The sequence below is a fragment of the Mustela nigripes genome, chromosome 18 (genome assembly GCF_022355385.1).
Source record: "Mustela nigripes isolate SB6536 chromosome 18, MUSNIG.SB6536, whole genome shotgun sequence".
In the NCBI taxonomy this organism is placed as follows: Eukaryota; Metazoa; Chordata; class Mammalia; order Carnivora; family Mustelidae; genus Mustela; species Mustela nigripes.
The window spans coordinates 31,752,839-31,767,237 of NC_081574.1; the positions used below are offsets into that span (position 1 = coordinate 31,752,839).

At 43.8% G+C, this 14,399-nt stretch overlaps 1 protein-coding gene across 2 annotated transcripts in view; it reads left to right on the forward strand.

The window, feature by feature from the left end:
* The window catches only part of UNC5D (unc-5 netrin receptor D), a 538,291-nt gene that overhangs the window by 472,933 nt on the left and 50,959 nt on the right, over positions 1-14,399 (forward strand). For both annotated transcript variants that reach the window (XM_059384170.1, XM_059384171.1), the window contains one exon: positions 2,658-2,742. In XM_059384170.1, the coding sequence (XP_059240153.1) occupies positions 2,658-2,742 (85 nt within the window). The remainder of the gene's footprint in view (positions 1-2,657; positions 2,743-14,399) is intronic.

Consider the following 14,399-nt stretch of genomic DNA (forward strand, 5'->3'; position numbering starts at 1 on the left):
AATGCGAAATATGCCCTAGGGGGCTAAAGTGTAAAGAAGCAAGGCACAGCAATTAAATTGTTCTAATGCCATCCATCCCGAATTATTGTATGATGCCTGGCAACGGTTTTCAAAGAGGATGGGATGGTCCCCATGCTGTAGTAGTCATTTATTATGCAAAATATGAAGCAAGAAACTCAGACAGGTGGTTCTGTTATCATACCAAATAAAAGGCTGTCAGGGTAGCAGGTGGAGTTTGGGGGAGAGTATGTTTCTTTAATCAGAGATAACTGGTGAGTGACATATCGAAAACGGACTCTTCTTAAGGGGACTACATGCATAAAGATTCCCCACTCTGCCTTCCCTCCTTCATAAGCTGTAACTTGCCGCCCACGTTACCACCCACCATGACCCTGCCTCGTGGTTTTGTCCCATTTCTGTTTACAATATGCTTATTTTAGTGGGAGGAGGGAAGTATGTTTGAAAGAGAATTGTGAAATGAAGGAAAGATGAAATCATTTAAAGCTCTAATGATCCTGTAGATTCAGGTCGTATTTAAGAGTATTATGAAATAATGTTTCAATCTGAACACAGGGAATTAAGCTGACTTGAAAGGAATGAGATAGGATCCGTTCTACAAACAGCCCTATCTCAAATGTCCACATGCATATTTATTCTGATTCGTTGTGGGAGTCGCCTGTCAGACACGGATGATCTAGAGAAGAGACCACGTCTCAGCATCTGGCTTTTTTTTTTTTAAACAGTTTCTAATCCTATTCCTTCATTTATTCAGGATTTTGTTTTTGTTTTTGATTGCCTACTGTGTGCCAGGCATTGTGCAACATGTAATTGATATAATATGCTTTTTTTATATTAAGCACGCTGTAGGATTTATTTGTGAGTTTACAAAAGGCACACTAATCAACATATCAGAAAGTTAAAAGTGATCATTTTTGTTGGCAATCGAAGAAAGGACTATACAGGGCACCAGGCAACTCTGTGGTGAACTTTTCTGTATCTTGACTATGGTGGCGATTAAGAGAGTATATATGAGAAACTCATCATTTTGTACTCTTAAAATGGGTACAATTTATTGCCTGTGAAATATACCTACAAAAAGGAAAAAAATAGAAAAAGAAAAATGGGAGCACGATAAAGTTATTCTTTCATTGTTTGATGATGCCATATTTGCTTCTATATCTAAAGAATTTGGACTGAAGATCTCTGTTGTCCTAAGGGCCTAGAGTGTCTAAAAGAGAGGCAACAGAGAAAAAGTACTGTGTCAGACAGAGAATACAGAGTGTGTAGGGTGTGCGTTCAGCTTGACACCCACACCCAGTGAATATCCTGTGTATCACACCTTCTGCTCCACAGCAGGGAAGGATGTCCTGGAGTCCACTTCATTTGGCAACTACATTTAAAAAAGAACAGGAAATGAAAGGAGGAGCCTGATCAGAGGCCCCTAAGTATGGCAATTACAGTTCCATTGACAATTAAAGTCCAGAATATAAATGGATACTCTTGTTGAAAAGCTGTAAGCAAGATTTAAATGTGCCTCATTCTTAGTGCTGGTGAAAGATACTGATGATAACTAGCATGTTACTGACTAATGCTCATAAATGTGCATCACAAATAACATGTTTTGCAATGAGTCTTGGATTCCTTGATTCCACAGCAGCTAACAGGCACACGGAAGGATATCAGGAAAGCCTGCCATCTCGAGATGTAAATTACCACTGGCAACCTGAAAAGCTTTCTGTGCAATTACATTAGCACTAATGAAAGGGGGGAAAGGTGGGAACTGCATTATTCAAAGACTTGGAGGATGCCCTGAGATTTTATTTTGCAAAGGTCTTACTGTGTCTCTATTTCATCTCTTTTATACATTAAAAAGAATCTCTGCCTTCTCTAGATTCCTCTCTCTTGGCCAAAGTGAAATATTTACTTCGCAGTAGACAAGAGGAGAGAGAGGACGTTGCACACACAGAGTGATAAGCCTTCTGGACCTTCCCTGTCCTGTGTTACAGGATCTTGCTGAAGTTAGGCTACTGATTTTTCCCTGATTTGACACGAATATGGTTATGCCACCTTTAACGTTCATCTTCTTTTTTTCCCCAGCAAATACAGGTTGTCACATAGCTGGTATTTGGTCCTATAACGTCCCTAAATTCATCCCTGCTTTTTTTTTCGCCTCCAGTTTTCTTGAAAAAATACAGCACCTCTTTAAACTTACTTTGAGATGCATAATTTATAAGACAATTTCATACCAGGCCTGAGCAAAGCATTAGAGGGCTCGCCCACCATCTCAGACGCCTTTTCCGGAAATGACTAGAGAGAGATGAGCTACAGCAATACAATTGGATAAACTCTTATATTCTCAGACAGGTTTGATGGTGTCTGGTCTCAGGACGCCCAGTCCTTTAAGAGAATTAAAAAGTGCCAAGAAGACTCTAAGTATTTGGAATTTGAGTACACAGTCGAGTAACATGCTCCTCTTTATGTCACTGTTGGGAAACAATGTTTTCTCCATGAGTTCTTGGACTTTATAAACTTTTCAAAGATCAGGGTTTCATACATTGCTGTGAGGGGTGTATGTGTGTGTGTGTAAGGTGCTCAGCTGAGGGGTTTCACGACTATTGGAAAATCGGTGAATAACCTCTGGGCTTTTTCTGTTTTAGGAGTGAGTCTACTCATACCGCACGGCGCCATCCCAGAAGAGAACTCTTGGGAGATCTACATGTCCATCAACCAAGGTGAACCTAGGTGAGAGACGGAGAAGTGTGGCATGTTGATGTCATCTTAAATACAGAACAGAGCTTCTGCAGAACACCTGAGGTTTTTGAGATAATTTGGCGTAGAGGTGTACAGCTAAGATCCGTGCATTACTTGACTAAACAGAGGGAAATACCAGTTGCAAAAGTGTAGGCTAAAATGAAAACACACAGAGCTAGCTCTGCAATTTTCAGTGGCTCATCTAGGTCACTGACCTCTTGACCATAGACAACAAACAACCATGACTCAGTAGGCAAGTCCTTAGCAGGTCCCCTCCATACTGATTGCCTCACCTAATTTTTCTCTCAAAAGAAAAAAAAAAAAAAAAAAAATCATCCCAGCAGGTGCTTTTCAGTGCTAGGCATTATGCAAATGCTGAGAATGACCAATCTGTGACCTCTTCAGGTCAGCACAAGACCTGCTGTAGACTGAGAGAGGATTTCTCAGGTAATCTTCCCTCCGTGGAAAAACACCTTCTCCGCTGCAGTAGCTTCCAGGTCTGACACATTTCAGTAGCGTTAAATTCAATTACATATACAAATCTTGTCGCAGAGTCTTTAATGAAAGTAGTTGGTTATTTTCTTAGCACAAGTATAATATTTGTGGAAATGTCGCTTTCCTCCACATAAGATAAAACCCGGCTCCTCTTTAGAAAGCAATTTCTCTCATAAACTGGATGTGTACCTCTGGCATTTTCAGTCTTAACATCTTGGTTCTTTGAGGCTAGATTTTTTTTTTTTGTTGTGAGCAGGGAACACGTGAAGGAAAAACACTGGAAGGAAAAAGAGCCAGAGAAACAGATGGTTTGAACAGATTCTGATAGCTATCTCCATGAAAGGATTTGTTGGTGCCCAGTGGTTTTAACTTTCTGCTCGAGAGAGCTTGGAAGGAATGGAAAAGTCTCTGCTAGCTGGCTGTTGGCAAGGTGCTCAGAGGGCGCGCGAGTAGGTCGTGGTGTGGCTGGCTCTCGTGCTGTTCCTTTCAGTCCTGGAGAACTAGATCCCTCACTTCCACACCTGAAGGCATGTTAGGGTCTGAACACCTCCATGTACAAGTAGAGGCAACCAAGATGCAGATGGGTTTGGAGTTTACTCAGCATCTCACTTACGCAGACCTAAAAGTGGAGTTTCCTGGATAAGGGTCACCTCTTTTATATCCCTTCAGTTGACTTCTATGAGAAGCCATACTTGTTTAAAATTTAGGTCAGGGACCATTCTACACATGCTGCTGAAAAGGTCATCCTGCAAAAATCAAGAACGAGGCTGAATCCAGTCAGCCTGCCCGAATCACAGCCTCTTGCAAACCTTTGCCCCAGCCCTCAGCTTCCTTCCTTATAATCCATCCACTGGGCCTACGTTCAGCTCTTTCCTCTCAAACCCAGTGTCTTCCACCTCAATAAATAGGACTTATGTGGGAAACATCACTCAAGCTGTCCTGCAATTACAAAAGGAGGAGGAGAAATATATTAAAGACATGCCAGAGTCCACAGACCTCGAAAGACAGGTTTGGCCTGATGCAGTCGCCTCCTGGCCACCACGAGCTTTTTAAGTTCTGTGCTAACCTGTCTGGTTTATCTATCCATATCTAAGACATGAGTTTATTACTGTTGTCCAGGAAGGTGGACAGCAACAGGAACGTTTCTTCAAGGACTTCAGCTCTGTGAGGTGGGCATTTTCCTGTCTACTCATTGGAGGATAAGATACAGTTGCAGGAGGCCTACATTTCTTTTCTTGTTTTCCTGCTGCTCAAACCTTCCCAGATGTTCCTAGCTCTTAAGAAAATGACCAGTCGCAGGCTACTGCTCATTTAGCTTTCTTGAAAATCTTCATTTCAAAATGCTCCAAACTACTTACGAAAACACTAAAAATAGCATATGCCTTTCTGCCGCTACTTTTCTTAAGCTTGGTGATTTTTTTTTCCATCCCTAACAGGAGGTTGCTCAGATCTAAGTTCTGCAGCTTTTCATCATGGGGTTAATCAGAAGGCCATTAATGTAGCACTGTTTAGTGTCACCTTGCCTTTGGGACATCACTTAAAAACCCATTGTCATCTTATGTGTCCTTCTGTCCTGCTGAACTTGTGCTCAGAAGAAGGCCTGTTTTTTTCTACCATCTGTAGACCTGGAACAGCACGGTTCTGTCCCTTTAACCTCTGACTTTCCGTCACTTCCACATCCAGAATTACAGTCAGATCTTGAAAACAGCCTCTTTAAAGTCCATTCCGTTTTCCTATTGATGGCACCTTTCTGTTGCTATTTTCTGAGTGACATCTCTGGGATAGCTGGTTGATGAGTTAGTGGAACTGTCACTGAAATCATTGATCCAAATTCAGTAGCAGATTCCCAGAGACAGGGCTATGTAGAATGAATCACAGACTTAAAATAATCCCCTGTATTCAAATAGGTTCCTAGGGCTGTATTTTGAAATCTGGGTAGGTTTTCAGTGAGGGTGTTCATTGTGTGAATTTATGCACCCTGGCCCTCTTGGAAGGCCCGGCTTCTATTGCTGGGAAGTCTCCAGGAGGACACTCTGTACTTCCCATTAAATGGAATGATGTCACTCTTCCTCAGTGTCCCTGCTCTGTCTACACTTTCAGGCTTAAGCTATGATTTTAATGAATCCCTCCCAACCTCGTGCAGCGGTCTGGACCTCTCGTTGCCCATAATGCTGAGGAGATGATCTCTGTTGGCTTTTTGGACAGATATGCATATTAAATGTTTTGCTGGATGAGGACTTTGCATTCTTGGAAAAGTAATAATTACCTCTGTTTCTGTGTAACTTGCAAAGTGCTCTAGCATGCATTTGACTCATTTAGTCTTCCATTATGTCAAAAGAAGAGGATGTTGTAGCAATTTTAGAAAGGAGAAAAAAAAATCGAAAAACATGAAGGTTCCAAGCAGCAAAGCTGCTTCGAAGGGCATGTTACTCTCCTGGCGGAGCTGGGATTTGACTTCAGGCTAACTGACTGCAATGGCAGTGCTCACACACTAAAGGATGCCATCTCTCCCTGATGTCAGAGCCTTTACGGAAACCACTTTCTGACTTCATGTTCCAACTCTCAGCCCCTAGAATGGGGCATCCTCTGGAATCGCTCTCTCTGAGCATGAGAATAAGCAAGGCAGAAAGACAGGATCAAGTTGAGTTTTTCTTAGAAATACATTGGGAAAATTGCATTGTTACATCATAGAACTGAGAGCACAGAGGCTGGAAACAAGTCCCACCAAAGTGATGAGTCTCAGGGGACATGACGTTAGGAAACATCTAAACGCAGTGGCTAAGAGTGTGAGCTCAGACATCAGAAGCCCTGGGTTCAGATCTAAGCTTCACTGCTTCCTCCATGTGACTTTAGGGAAGTTCATAAAACTCTTTGCAACCCAGATGTGTCTTCTACCTTATAGGGATATGGTGGGATTGTGTGGTACACAGGGATACAGAAATCTGAAACGTGATAAAATAAGTATTCTTTTCTTCCTTGCTACACTTACATTTGACAAAGCATTCTACCTACAGTATATGCTTTCATCTTCACATTGAGCCCACACGGTAAACAATAATGATTATCCTAATTTTTTATAGATTTGAAAATTAACAGCAAGAAAAGTTAGTAAGCTCGACTTGGGCTGTAGCCAGATGAGGCACCAAAGCAAGATGATCTGGCTTAGAAGGCATTTCAATGCTTCATCCCAGTCCCTACCTTAAGGCACAGTTAGGTATGTCATCCATGAGTCCAGTAAGCCTTGTCTTACGCCTAATGATGGAAATAAACCATGAAACAGATGGGGAGGGGCCCAGATTGCGGAAGGCCAGGATCACTTTGCAATTCAATGTGGAACCACACTGCAATAGGGAATCTCATGGAAAACCATGGAAAAATACAAAATGGCCTTAATCCAGTCCAAGCATAGACACACAGACGCGATGTAGAGAAGAGTGCTTTCCAGAAGAGGTCACTTGACCTGAGTCTAAAACATCAGTAGAAATTAGCCAGGCAAAGAAAGGCATAAGGGCAGTACCTACCTCAATGTTCAGCTCCAGGATACATTTTCCATAATCTACATAGCATAAGAGTGGCTGAATACAGATATCTTTCCCTGCTTCCTTCCAGGTGTAGCCAGGCCAGGGCACAGATTGGACAATGAGTTAGGTTTCACACACTGAGCCATTCACAAATGAAAGAACACTTAGTGGCATCCCAGGAACGGGAACTCGAGTAGCCTTACAGAAAGGCAAGAGCATGAAATTGGGGCTGCCAGAAGTATTTGCTAGGGAAGCCCTGGCGCTCCTCCCAGAACAGGAGCATTTGGTCAGCTAGCTCAAAGTCAGAGGTCACGTGACCGCCTTTCCTATCGGCCCCCTTTGGAGGGCGGGAGCCCAGTACTGATCATTCTCAGAAAGCCCCTCTCTTTCCCCAAACTTCAATTTGAAAGAATCTGGGGTTGTTGTTGGTACATTTCGACAGGAGCTTTTGGGGTCAAATTCTTCTCATCCTTTCTGACTCGGTTTTGATAAACTTTTATACAATGCAGGTATCTCGGCAAGGGAATTAAAGTCTCATTTTAGAGACTCTTCTCACATGGATTACAATAAGAAAAGATGTGGATGCAACATAGCCTTCCCTCTATCCTTCCCACAGGTCTCGCACGCCTCCCTACCCCGTAGTCAGAGAGTAGAGAACTGGACCAGAAAATTATTATGTGGAGCTTTCTTCCAAGAAGCAATAAAACGAAACCAAAGGCAAACACTCATTTCCTTTTCCAATTACACTGTCATGCGGCTATCCCTAACCAAATGCCGAAACTGGAACTGGAAATATAAGTAACGTTATTGAAAAATTTACAAAAAGACACATAGTCTTGAATTTGGGCTCGGCCCAGATGGCGTATTTCAACCACTTTTTCTCTTCTGGTTTTGTTTTGCTTCTGAATGGTCTGAGTCAGTGGGTACTTCTTGGGGTGAAGAGCGGGAAAACAGGTGTGGTGGTGTTAGGACGCATGAGCTGTTTTTACAGTGCCTTGATGGAGCAAGAGTTTTAACAGCAAACCATGAGGTAAGACCAAACACCAGACCAGGAAGACACAAAAAGTCACCCTGGGAACTGAAGAGAATTTCTTTCCCAGGAATGGCTCACCACAAAAACAGTGTGGTAGAGGCTGTTCCTGTGGAATATGGCTTCCTGTAGCTGTCCCTTCACAGTGACAAGACCAGCACGCATGCACACGGACACACACACGCACGTACATCTTCGTGACTCAGGCCTAGCCAAACATATAAAACCTCAGAAACACACTTAGGCTGATCTCGTTTCTAGAAGAGTAAGAAGAAAATCTGGCTAGGGATGGCCATTCCTGTAAAAATGAAATTTTAATGATGACTAGTCTTTGTGTGAAAACCCCATGTCACAGAAAACTAGGAAACCACATTCACTTTCCTGGGGCCTCCCAGAGCTCTGATTTCTCACAAAGTAGTGAACCCTGGTTCCACCCTGCCACCAGGTGACTTCTCAAGACATTGCCACCAGGGAGAAAACCTGGCTAAAAGCTTCTGGGTTGTTTTGTATCTCTGTTGGCTTTCTCCAGCTTGGGAGACCTACCTGCTAGGGTCCGTCTCAAGCCATCCCCCAGCTCAGGCAAAAAACACTGCCCTTTCAGCACTGCAAAACTGTTGCTGACTTCTGGAAAAATCTTCCCAATTAATATTAGAGCTCAGTATAGTCTATGACTATTAAGCCCCAAATCTGCCCAGTACTATAAAGCAGGATAAAATATCCCTTCTATAAGGAGTTTATTTCTGGTGGAGGTGATGGTAGAAGGACTGAGGTTGTATCTCTGTATCAGGATGATGTTTGGGGGTACAGTGGCCTTTTCTGTATTCTGAAAATTGACAAAGCTCAGAGCATATGTACAAAAAGAGACCATCAGAGAGAGAGAGAAGTGCCCCCACATTCTAATTTCAGAGATTTTCAAACTATTATGCCAAAGGCTGATTATCCCACCTCCCTGCCAAACCTTCTAAGAAGCTTCATTTCATCAGCACGGGCACTACTGCGCCCCAGACCGCTCACAGACCAGGTCCTCTCCCTCCCTATTGATAGAAGAAGAGAGAAAATAAGTCCTATTTTGGAGGAGAACAGTCATCAAAAGTGGCTGCCTCTGCTCTCTCCAGTGTCAAAGAGAATAGGGTCAAGAGAATCCTTAATTAAACTTGGGCCATCTGCAGGAGAACTGGACAGTGATATTTGATTTTCTCATTGTTTATAAGCTTGTTGACTTGTCCCGTGATGCTAAAACCAAGGAGGGAGGAGCAAAGAACACTTCCATTATTCCCAGGTCCCCATCCTTCCACGGGGTAGAGAAGATGGACCCAAGCCAGAGAGAGTAAGTGAGGTTGAAAACAGGTTTGCCAGGGGCCAGTGCAATGTGAGGCAAAGAAGTCAGAGAGCGGAGTCAAGATGCTGCCAGATGGGGGCCAGTTGGCGGAAGTAACCGAGACCCGCAGAAACTACAGATGCTTCACAGCAACTGTTTGCTGTCCCATCACCAGCACCCTCTGTCCCAGGGGACTTTGGGCATCCCCACCTATCTACTGAATCTGGTAAGGATTCTCTTAAGACATGTAAGTCACCTGAGAACATATCATCATCCTGTCACAGGTAGTTACATAAGGAGGTGGTGTGCTTTCCTATCCCTGCTCTCTCTTGCAGTGCCATGGGGATGAGCTCCTGGTGAGAGAAGACAGGATGGAGCAGGAGGTCTGCTCTAGAGCCCCGTGTGTATGTGTGTGTGTGTGTGTGTGTGCATGCGTGTGTGGTCTTGTGTGTCTGTGTGCATGGGTACCAGGGGTGAGGGTGGAATTTTGAATCAGATGGAAGATTAAATTTTTAACATAGTTTTTAGGTCTCCTCTGTTTAATTAACTATTAAAATATAGTATCAAACTGAGAAGTTTTCAAGGGACCCTATTATCCTGGGAAGTTCCAGTAAGCACAAGCATTAGCAGTTATAACTGACCCTTGAACAACACAGGCTTGAACGCTGATATCCACTTCCATGAGTTTTTCCAGTACAGTACAGCGCTGTCAATGTATTTCCTGTTACGATTTTCTGAACATGTTCTTTGCTCTAGCTTACTTTACCATAAGCGTACAGTATGGAATACATGTAATATACAAAATATCCATCAATTAACTATTTATGTTCTCAGTAAGGCTTCCAGTCAACCGTAGGCTGTGAAGTTTGGGGAGAGTCAAAAATTATATGCTCGTTTTCAACGGTGTTCAGCTGTATCATTCCGGGGTCAACTTGCACTGGGAAAACTAGAGCCACCTTATACCACAATAGATGAAGCCCCCAAAGCAAACCCAGTTACTCAAATCACCGATGATAATTGCACCATGATACATGCGGTGACAGATACACATGTACTAACCAGGAGCAAAGAGATGTGTAAAGGCTCGGGGAAGGCTTCCAAGAGGAAGGGACAATTGACTTAAAAACTGAACATGAGTAAAAGGTATTCCAGTCAAAGGGAATAGAAGGTGTAAAGGCACAGGGGTATAAATAGCATCATATATTTTGGAACTAAGCAAACCCAAACGAAATATGCAAGGAAGAGTGATTAAGGACTAGACTACGTTAGAGAGTAATTTGTTGCCTAGGGGAAATTGACAGTTACCTGCTAGATAGGGATTAAGGAAGAATCAGCTTCAGGAGATCTGGTCCACCATTTTTGGTATCTTATTTTCTGCTTCATCTCTAGGACCACTTCCCAGTTCAAGTCTTTTTTATGCCAGCACCCTTCTTGTGAGGACAGTGAACATGTGCCTCATTTTTGCCTAGCACACTTATTAATAGTGCCCTCTTCATCCTCGGAAGTATCTGCATGTGGGCTATAAATAATAGTCACTCTACTTTTGAGTGTCCTTGTCTTTGGTTGTGCACAAGAGATTGGGAGGGAGCTGTTAATGTGAGCGATGAAGGAGTGGAAGATAATTCCCAGAATTCTTCCTTGGGAACTGACGATTAAGTAGTTGAGAGTGATTTGCCAACTGAAGGTCACCTGACCGTTGGTGATAATAGTTGCTCCAGGAGCCTCTTTGGCTTTCTTTCCAGGGAATAAACACAGCCCTCTGACTTACAAGAAAGCGGGTAGAAAGGAAACCGATTAAAGAATAAATCAATACAATGCAAAAACAATATTTATAACCAAGAAAAAAAGACAACTGCTGAATCGAAATCCCCGGTGAAGCTTTTGGCCAGACTATTTGGCAGCAAATGCTCATAGAGCAGAAAGTCATGATATTGGCCACAAACCCTGCCTGCCTGCCTGCCTGCCTGCTGTGTGCAGGGCCAGAGTTTTCTGCCTACCTTAGTTTTCTTTGCCTCCTTAGCTGGGTAAGAATCGGCCAGCCCTGGAGCTCACTGAAGTGAAGCGACAGCACACATAACTTGTCGGGAAAGTAGTATAGACGCGGTCCCTGGTCTCCCCTGACAGGTAAAGAGGGACCAGAAAGGAGATGACAGGTGGCAGTGAGATCACAGGGATTCCGAAGGCCTGAGTCCCAGCTCCCCAGCTGCAGCGACTTCTCCAGCCTGAATGACTGTGAGCAAGTCATTTTCTTTCTCTGGGCTTCAACTGTACCATTTAGAAATCCTGTATAATATTAGCTGCATTCCAGGATTTGGGGGAGGACAATAAAGTGACCTATAGGAGAAGTCTGATGCAAAGTATAAAGCACCATACAAATGCTATCTTTTGATATTATTGTCTTTCATCTGGCCTTATTATTATTTTTTTTAATTGCATAGATAAGTTCTCTGGCATCCCTGGAATGTGCTTTAGCTCTGTCCCCATGATGCTGGGTTCCTTTAGATGGCTACCTCATTCCTAGGCTGGGAAGAAAGATAATTCAGTGATAGCACACATACTAACTGTTCACTCTAAGATCAGAGCTTGTGAAGATACGAAGGACTCTCCATCAACTCCTTTCAGTCGGCTTCGATCTCTCCTTACACGGGGGCCTAGGATTTATACTCTAGAAGCGTATTACGCGGAGTACAAAGAGCGGACTCGTGTCCACAGTAGGAGATCAGTGGCCAGTCAAGCTGGGCTGGCAGCTTAGGCCAGCCTTGAACAAGATCTGTCGGGCTTCCCTTGCTAGATCGTGATGGACAGAAGTGAACAGATTGTTTTCTGTCACCAGTTCTGTTCAATGCTCAGTCATAGATTGGAATCCCGCTTGTGGCTTTAAGGGAGTTTTAGGGATTTTTTTACTGGAAGACTCAGAATGGAAAACATCATCCCTTTGGAGGGGATTCGGCATTAATGAGCTCTGTGTCTGGCAGAGGCAATGCTGACGAGGGAAGGTGCTTTCTAAGGAACAAACAAAGGGGCTCTTTGCACGAGTGCAAGGGGAACAGATTGCTGCCATTTGGGAAACACATTAATTCATTCACGCTACCAGTGCCATGTAGTGTGATAAAAGGGGCAATTAATCAAATGGTATCTTTATGGCTTAGAAGGGTTAATGCACCTTTAGCTGAAGACTGTGTTCTTTACTGCCGTGAAATCACGGAGACTCCTTCACAAAGTCATTTCAGTTCGAGGAGAACGCCATTACCCCCACAACGAGAGGAGCGGAGGAGAGAACGAAGGAAGAGGGGGAAAGAGAAAGGGAGGGGATGACTCTCGTGCTGTCATCTTCTGATCTGCTTTTTTTGGAACGAATTTCTGCACACCACGCTCTTCACCGCTCCTCCCACCCCATGGCCCCTTGATCCACAAACAAATACACATAAATAAAAATTGCCATCATTTTCATCAGAGTACGTCTGAAGCCCCTGTGAGCTCACAATGTGAAGTGATTAGAACGGTCCAGAGGAGTCTTTAATTAAAGATGCCATTGACAAGATAACAATGGTTTGTGAATGTTGTTAATAGACCTGAATGGAAGGTGCACCTTAATTCAATAAGAGGAAAGTCATCGGTTCATGAGTTTGATTGCGCATTGTAAAGGAGCACCACATACTGTAATTATTTTTATTTGTATATGCCATCTCTTTTATTGCCCACGCTGGAAGTAGAAATAACCTGTCCTATTAAGATATTTAATATATATCATCCTTTCCACTTCACTTAGTTATAGCCTCATAAAAATGCCAGAACACACCAGCCCACACTGAGGCTGGCCGCCATGCTTTCTAAGACAATCTGCACAGCCCTTGAAAAAACCTAGATGACCAACCTCCTAACTCCTTTGGTTATCGTCTTTAAGACAAAGGAATGGGAACTTCCCAGGACCCCATAAAGTTGTAGACAGATAGGGAGCTTCCCTCTGGAAACGAGGATGGACATGCCCAAAGGCCAAACAACACCTCGGTCCAGTTGTGTGGCATCTTGGAGACAAGAGGGGATCAGGAGACAGAAGCAGGCGGATCTCTAGGTTCTAACTTTAAAGTGAACGTGCCATGAAAAACCAGGTAGCAGACAGAGAATGCCACCCCCTCCCCAAAATGTCCACACTAATCCCTAGAGCCTGTGGATGCTATGCTGCATGGCAAAGGGGACTTCACAGGTGTGATTAAGGTTAAGGACCTTGAGAGGGAGAAATTACCCTGGGTTATGCAGGGGGGTTCATGGAAAAGTTCTCGTAAGAGGAAGGCAGAGTATCAGAGTCTGATACAGAGCTGTAAGGATGCTGTGCTAATGGCATAGGGAAGAGGGACCACCAGAAGCTGGAAGAGGCAAGGAAATGGATTCTTCTCTAGCACCTCAAGAAGGAACGCAGCCCCTCTGACATATTTTAGCTCAGCGAGACCTACAAAACTGTGAGACAGTAAGTTTAGGTTGCTTAAGCCACTAAGTCTGTGGCTCAGGGATAATAGGAAAATACCATAAGCTTCTGTTGCAATCACTGTACCTTAGTGCCCGCCATCTTCCTAAGACGCAGTCCCTATGAATACACCCTTATAACTCTCATGCCGGCGTTTGACCTTAGAAATGCCAGGTTTAGGGAATGTGTCCCAGAGAACATCGGTTCCTTCCCCTGCCTGCCCCCACACATATCCCTCCACTACCACCACCACTAGCAGAAGAGACTAGTCCCCCCTCTGTTGCGAGCGAGGTCCAACTTTGGCTCGTCGCTCAACCCCACCCTCTGCCCTGTGTTTCGTCATCTGAACAAAGATGGTATTGGGACTGATAGCTCCTGAGTCCTTTCCCAGCCTAAAAGAAAGTGATCCTAGAAATAGGACTCGGGTTTGCCCCAGAAGAGTCTGTTTGTCCCATTCGAGATGGAAATGCGCCGGCAACTTGTAGGTATAAAGACTGTCATTGCCGCGTGCCACATAGACCCACACACTCTCATCCCATCGTCCACCATAAAGCATCTCAATGAGCTATCGTTCTGCCACTCCTGGTAAACAAGCTGAACCCAAGCCCAGCACTGCATGAAAGATGAGGCTTAAATTGTGTCTAAGAACTGGTGGCTTACACATGATTTGCGATTCCTTCAGTAATATTAATTGGTAAACACCTATGCGTGTGTGTGTAAACTAAAGCCGTTTAATGTATGCAAACAGTCTCATCTCTCAGTGTGGTACTGCTCCGTTTCAGCAAACTCAGATACAGACCCCAGTATGAATATAATTCCCCT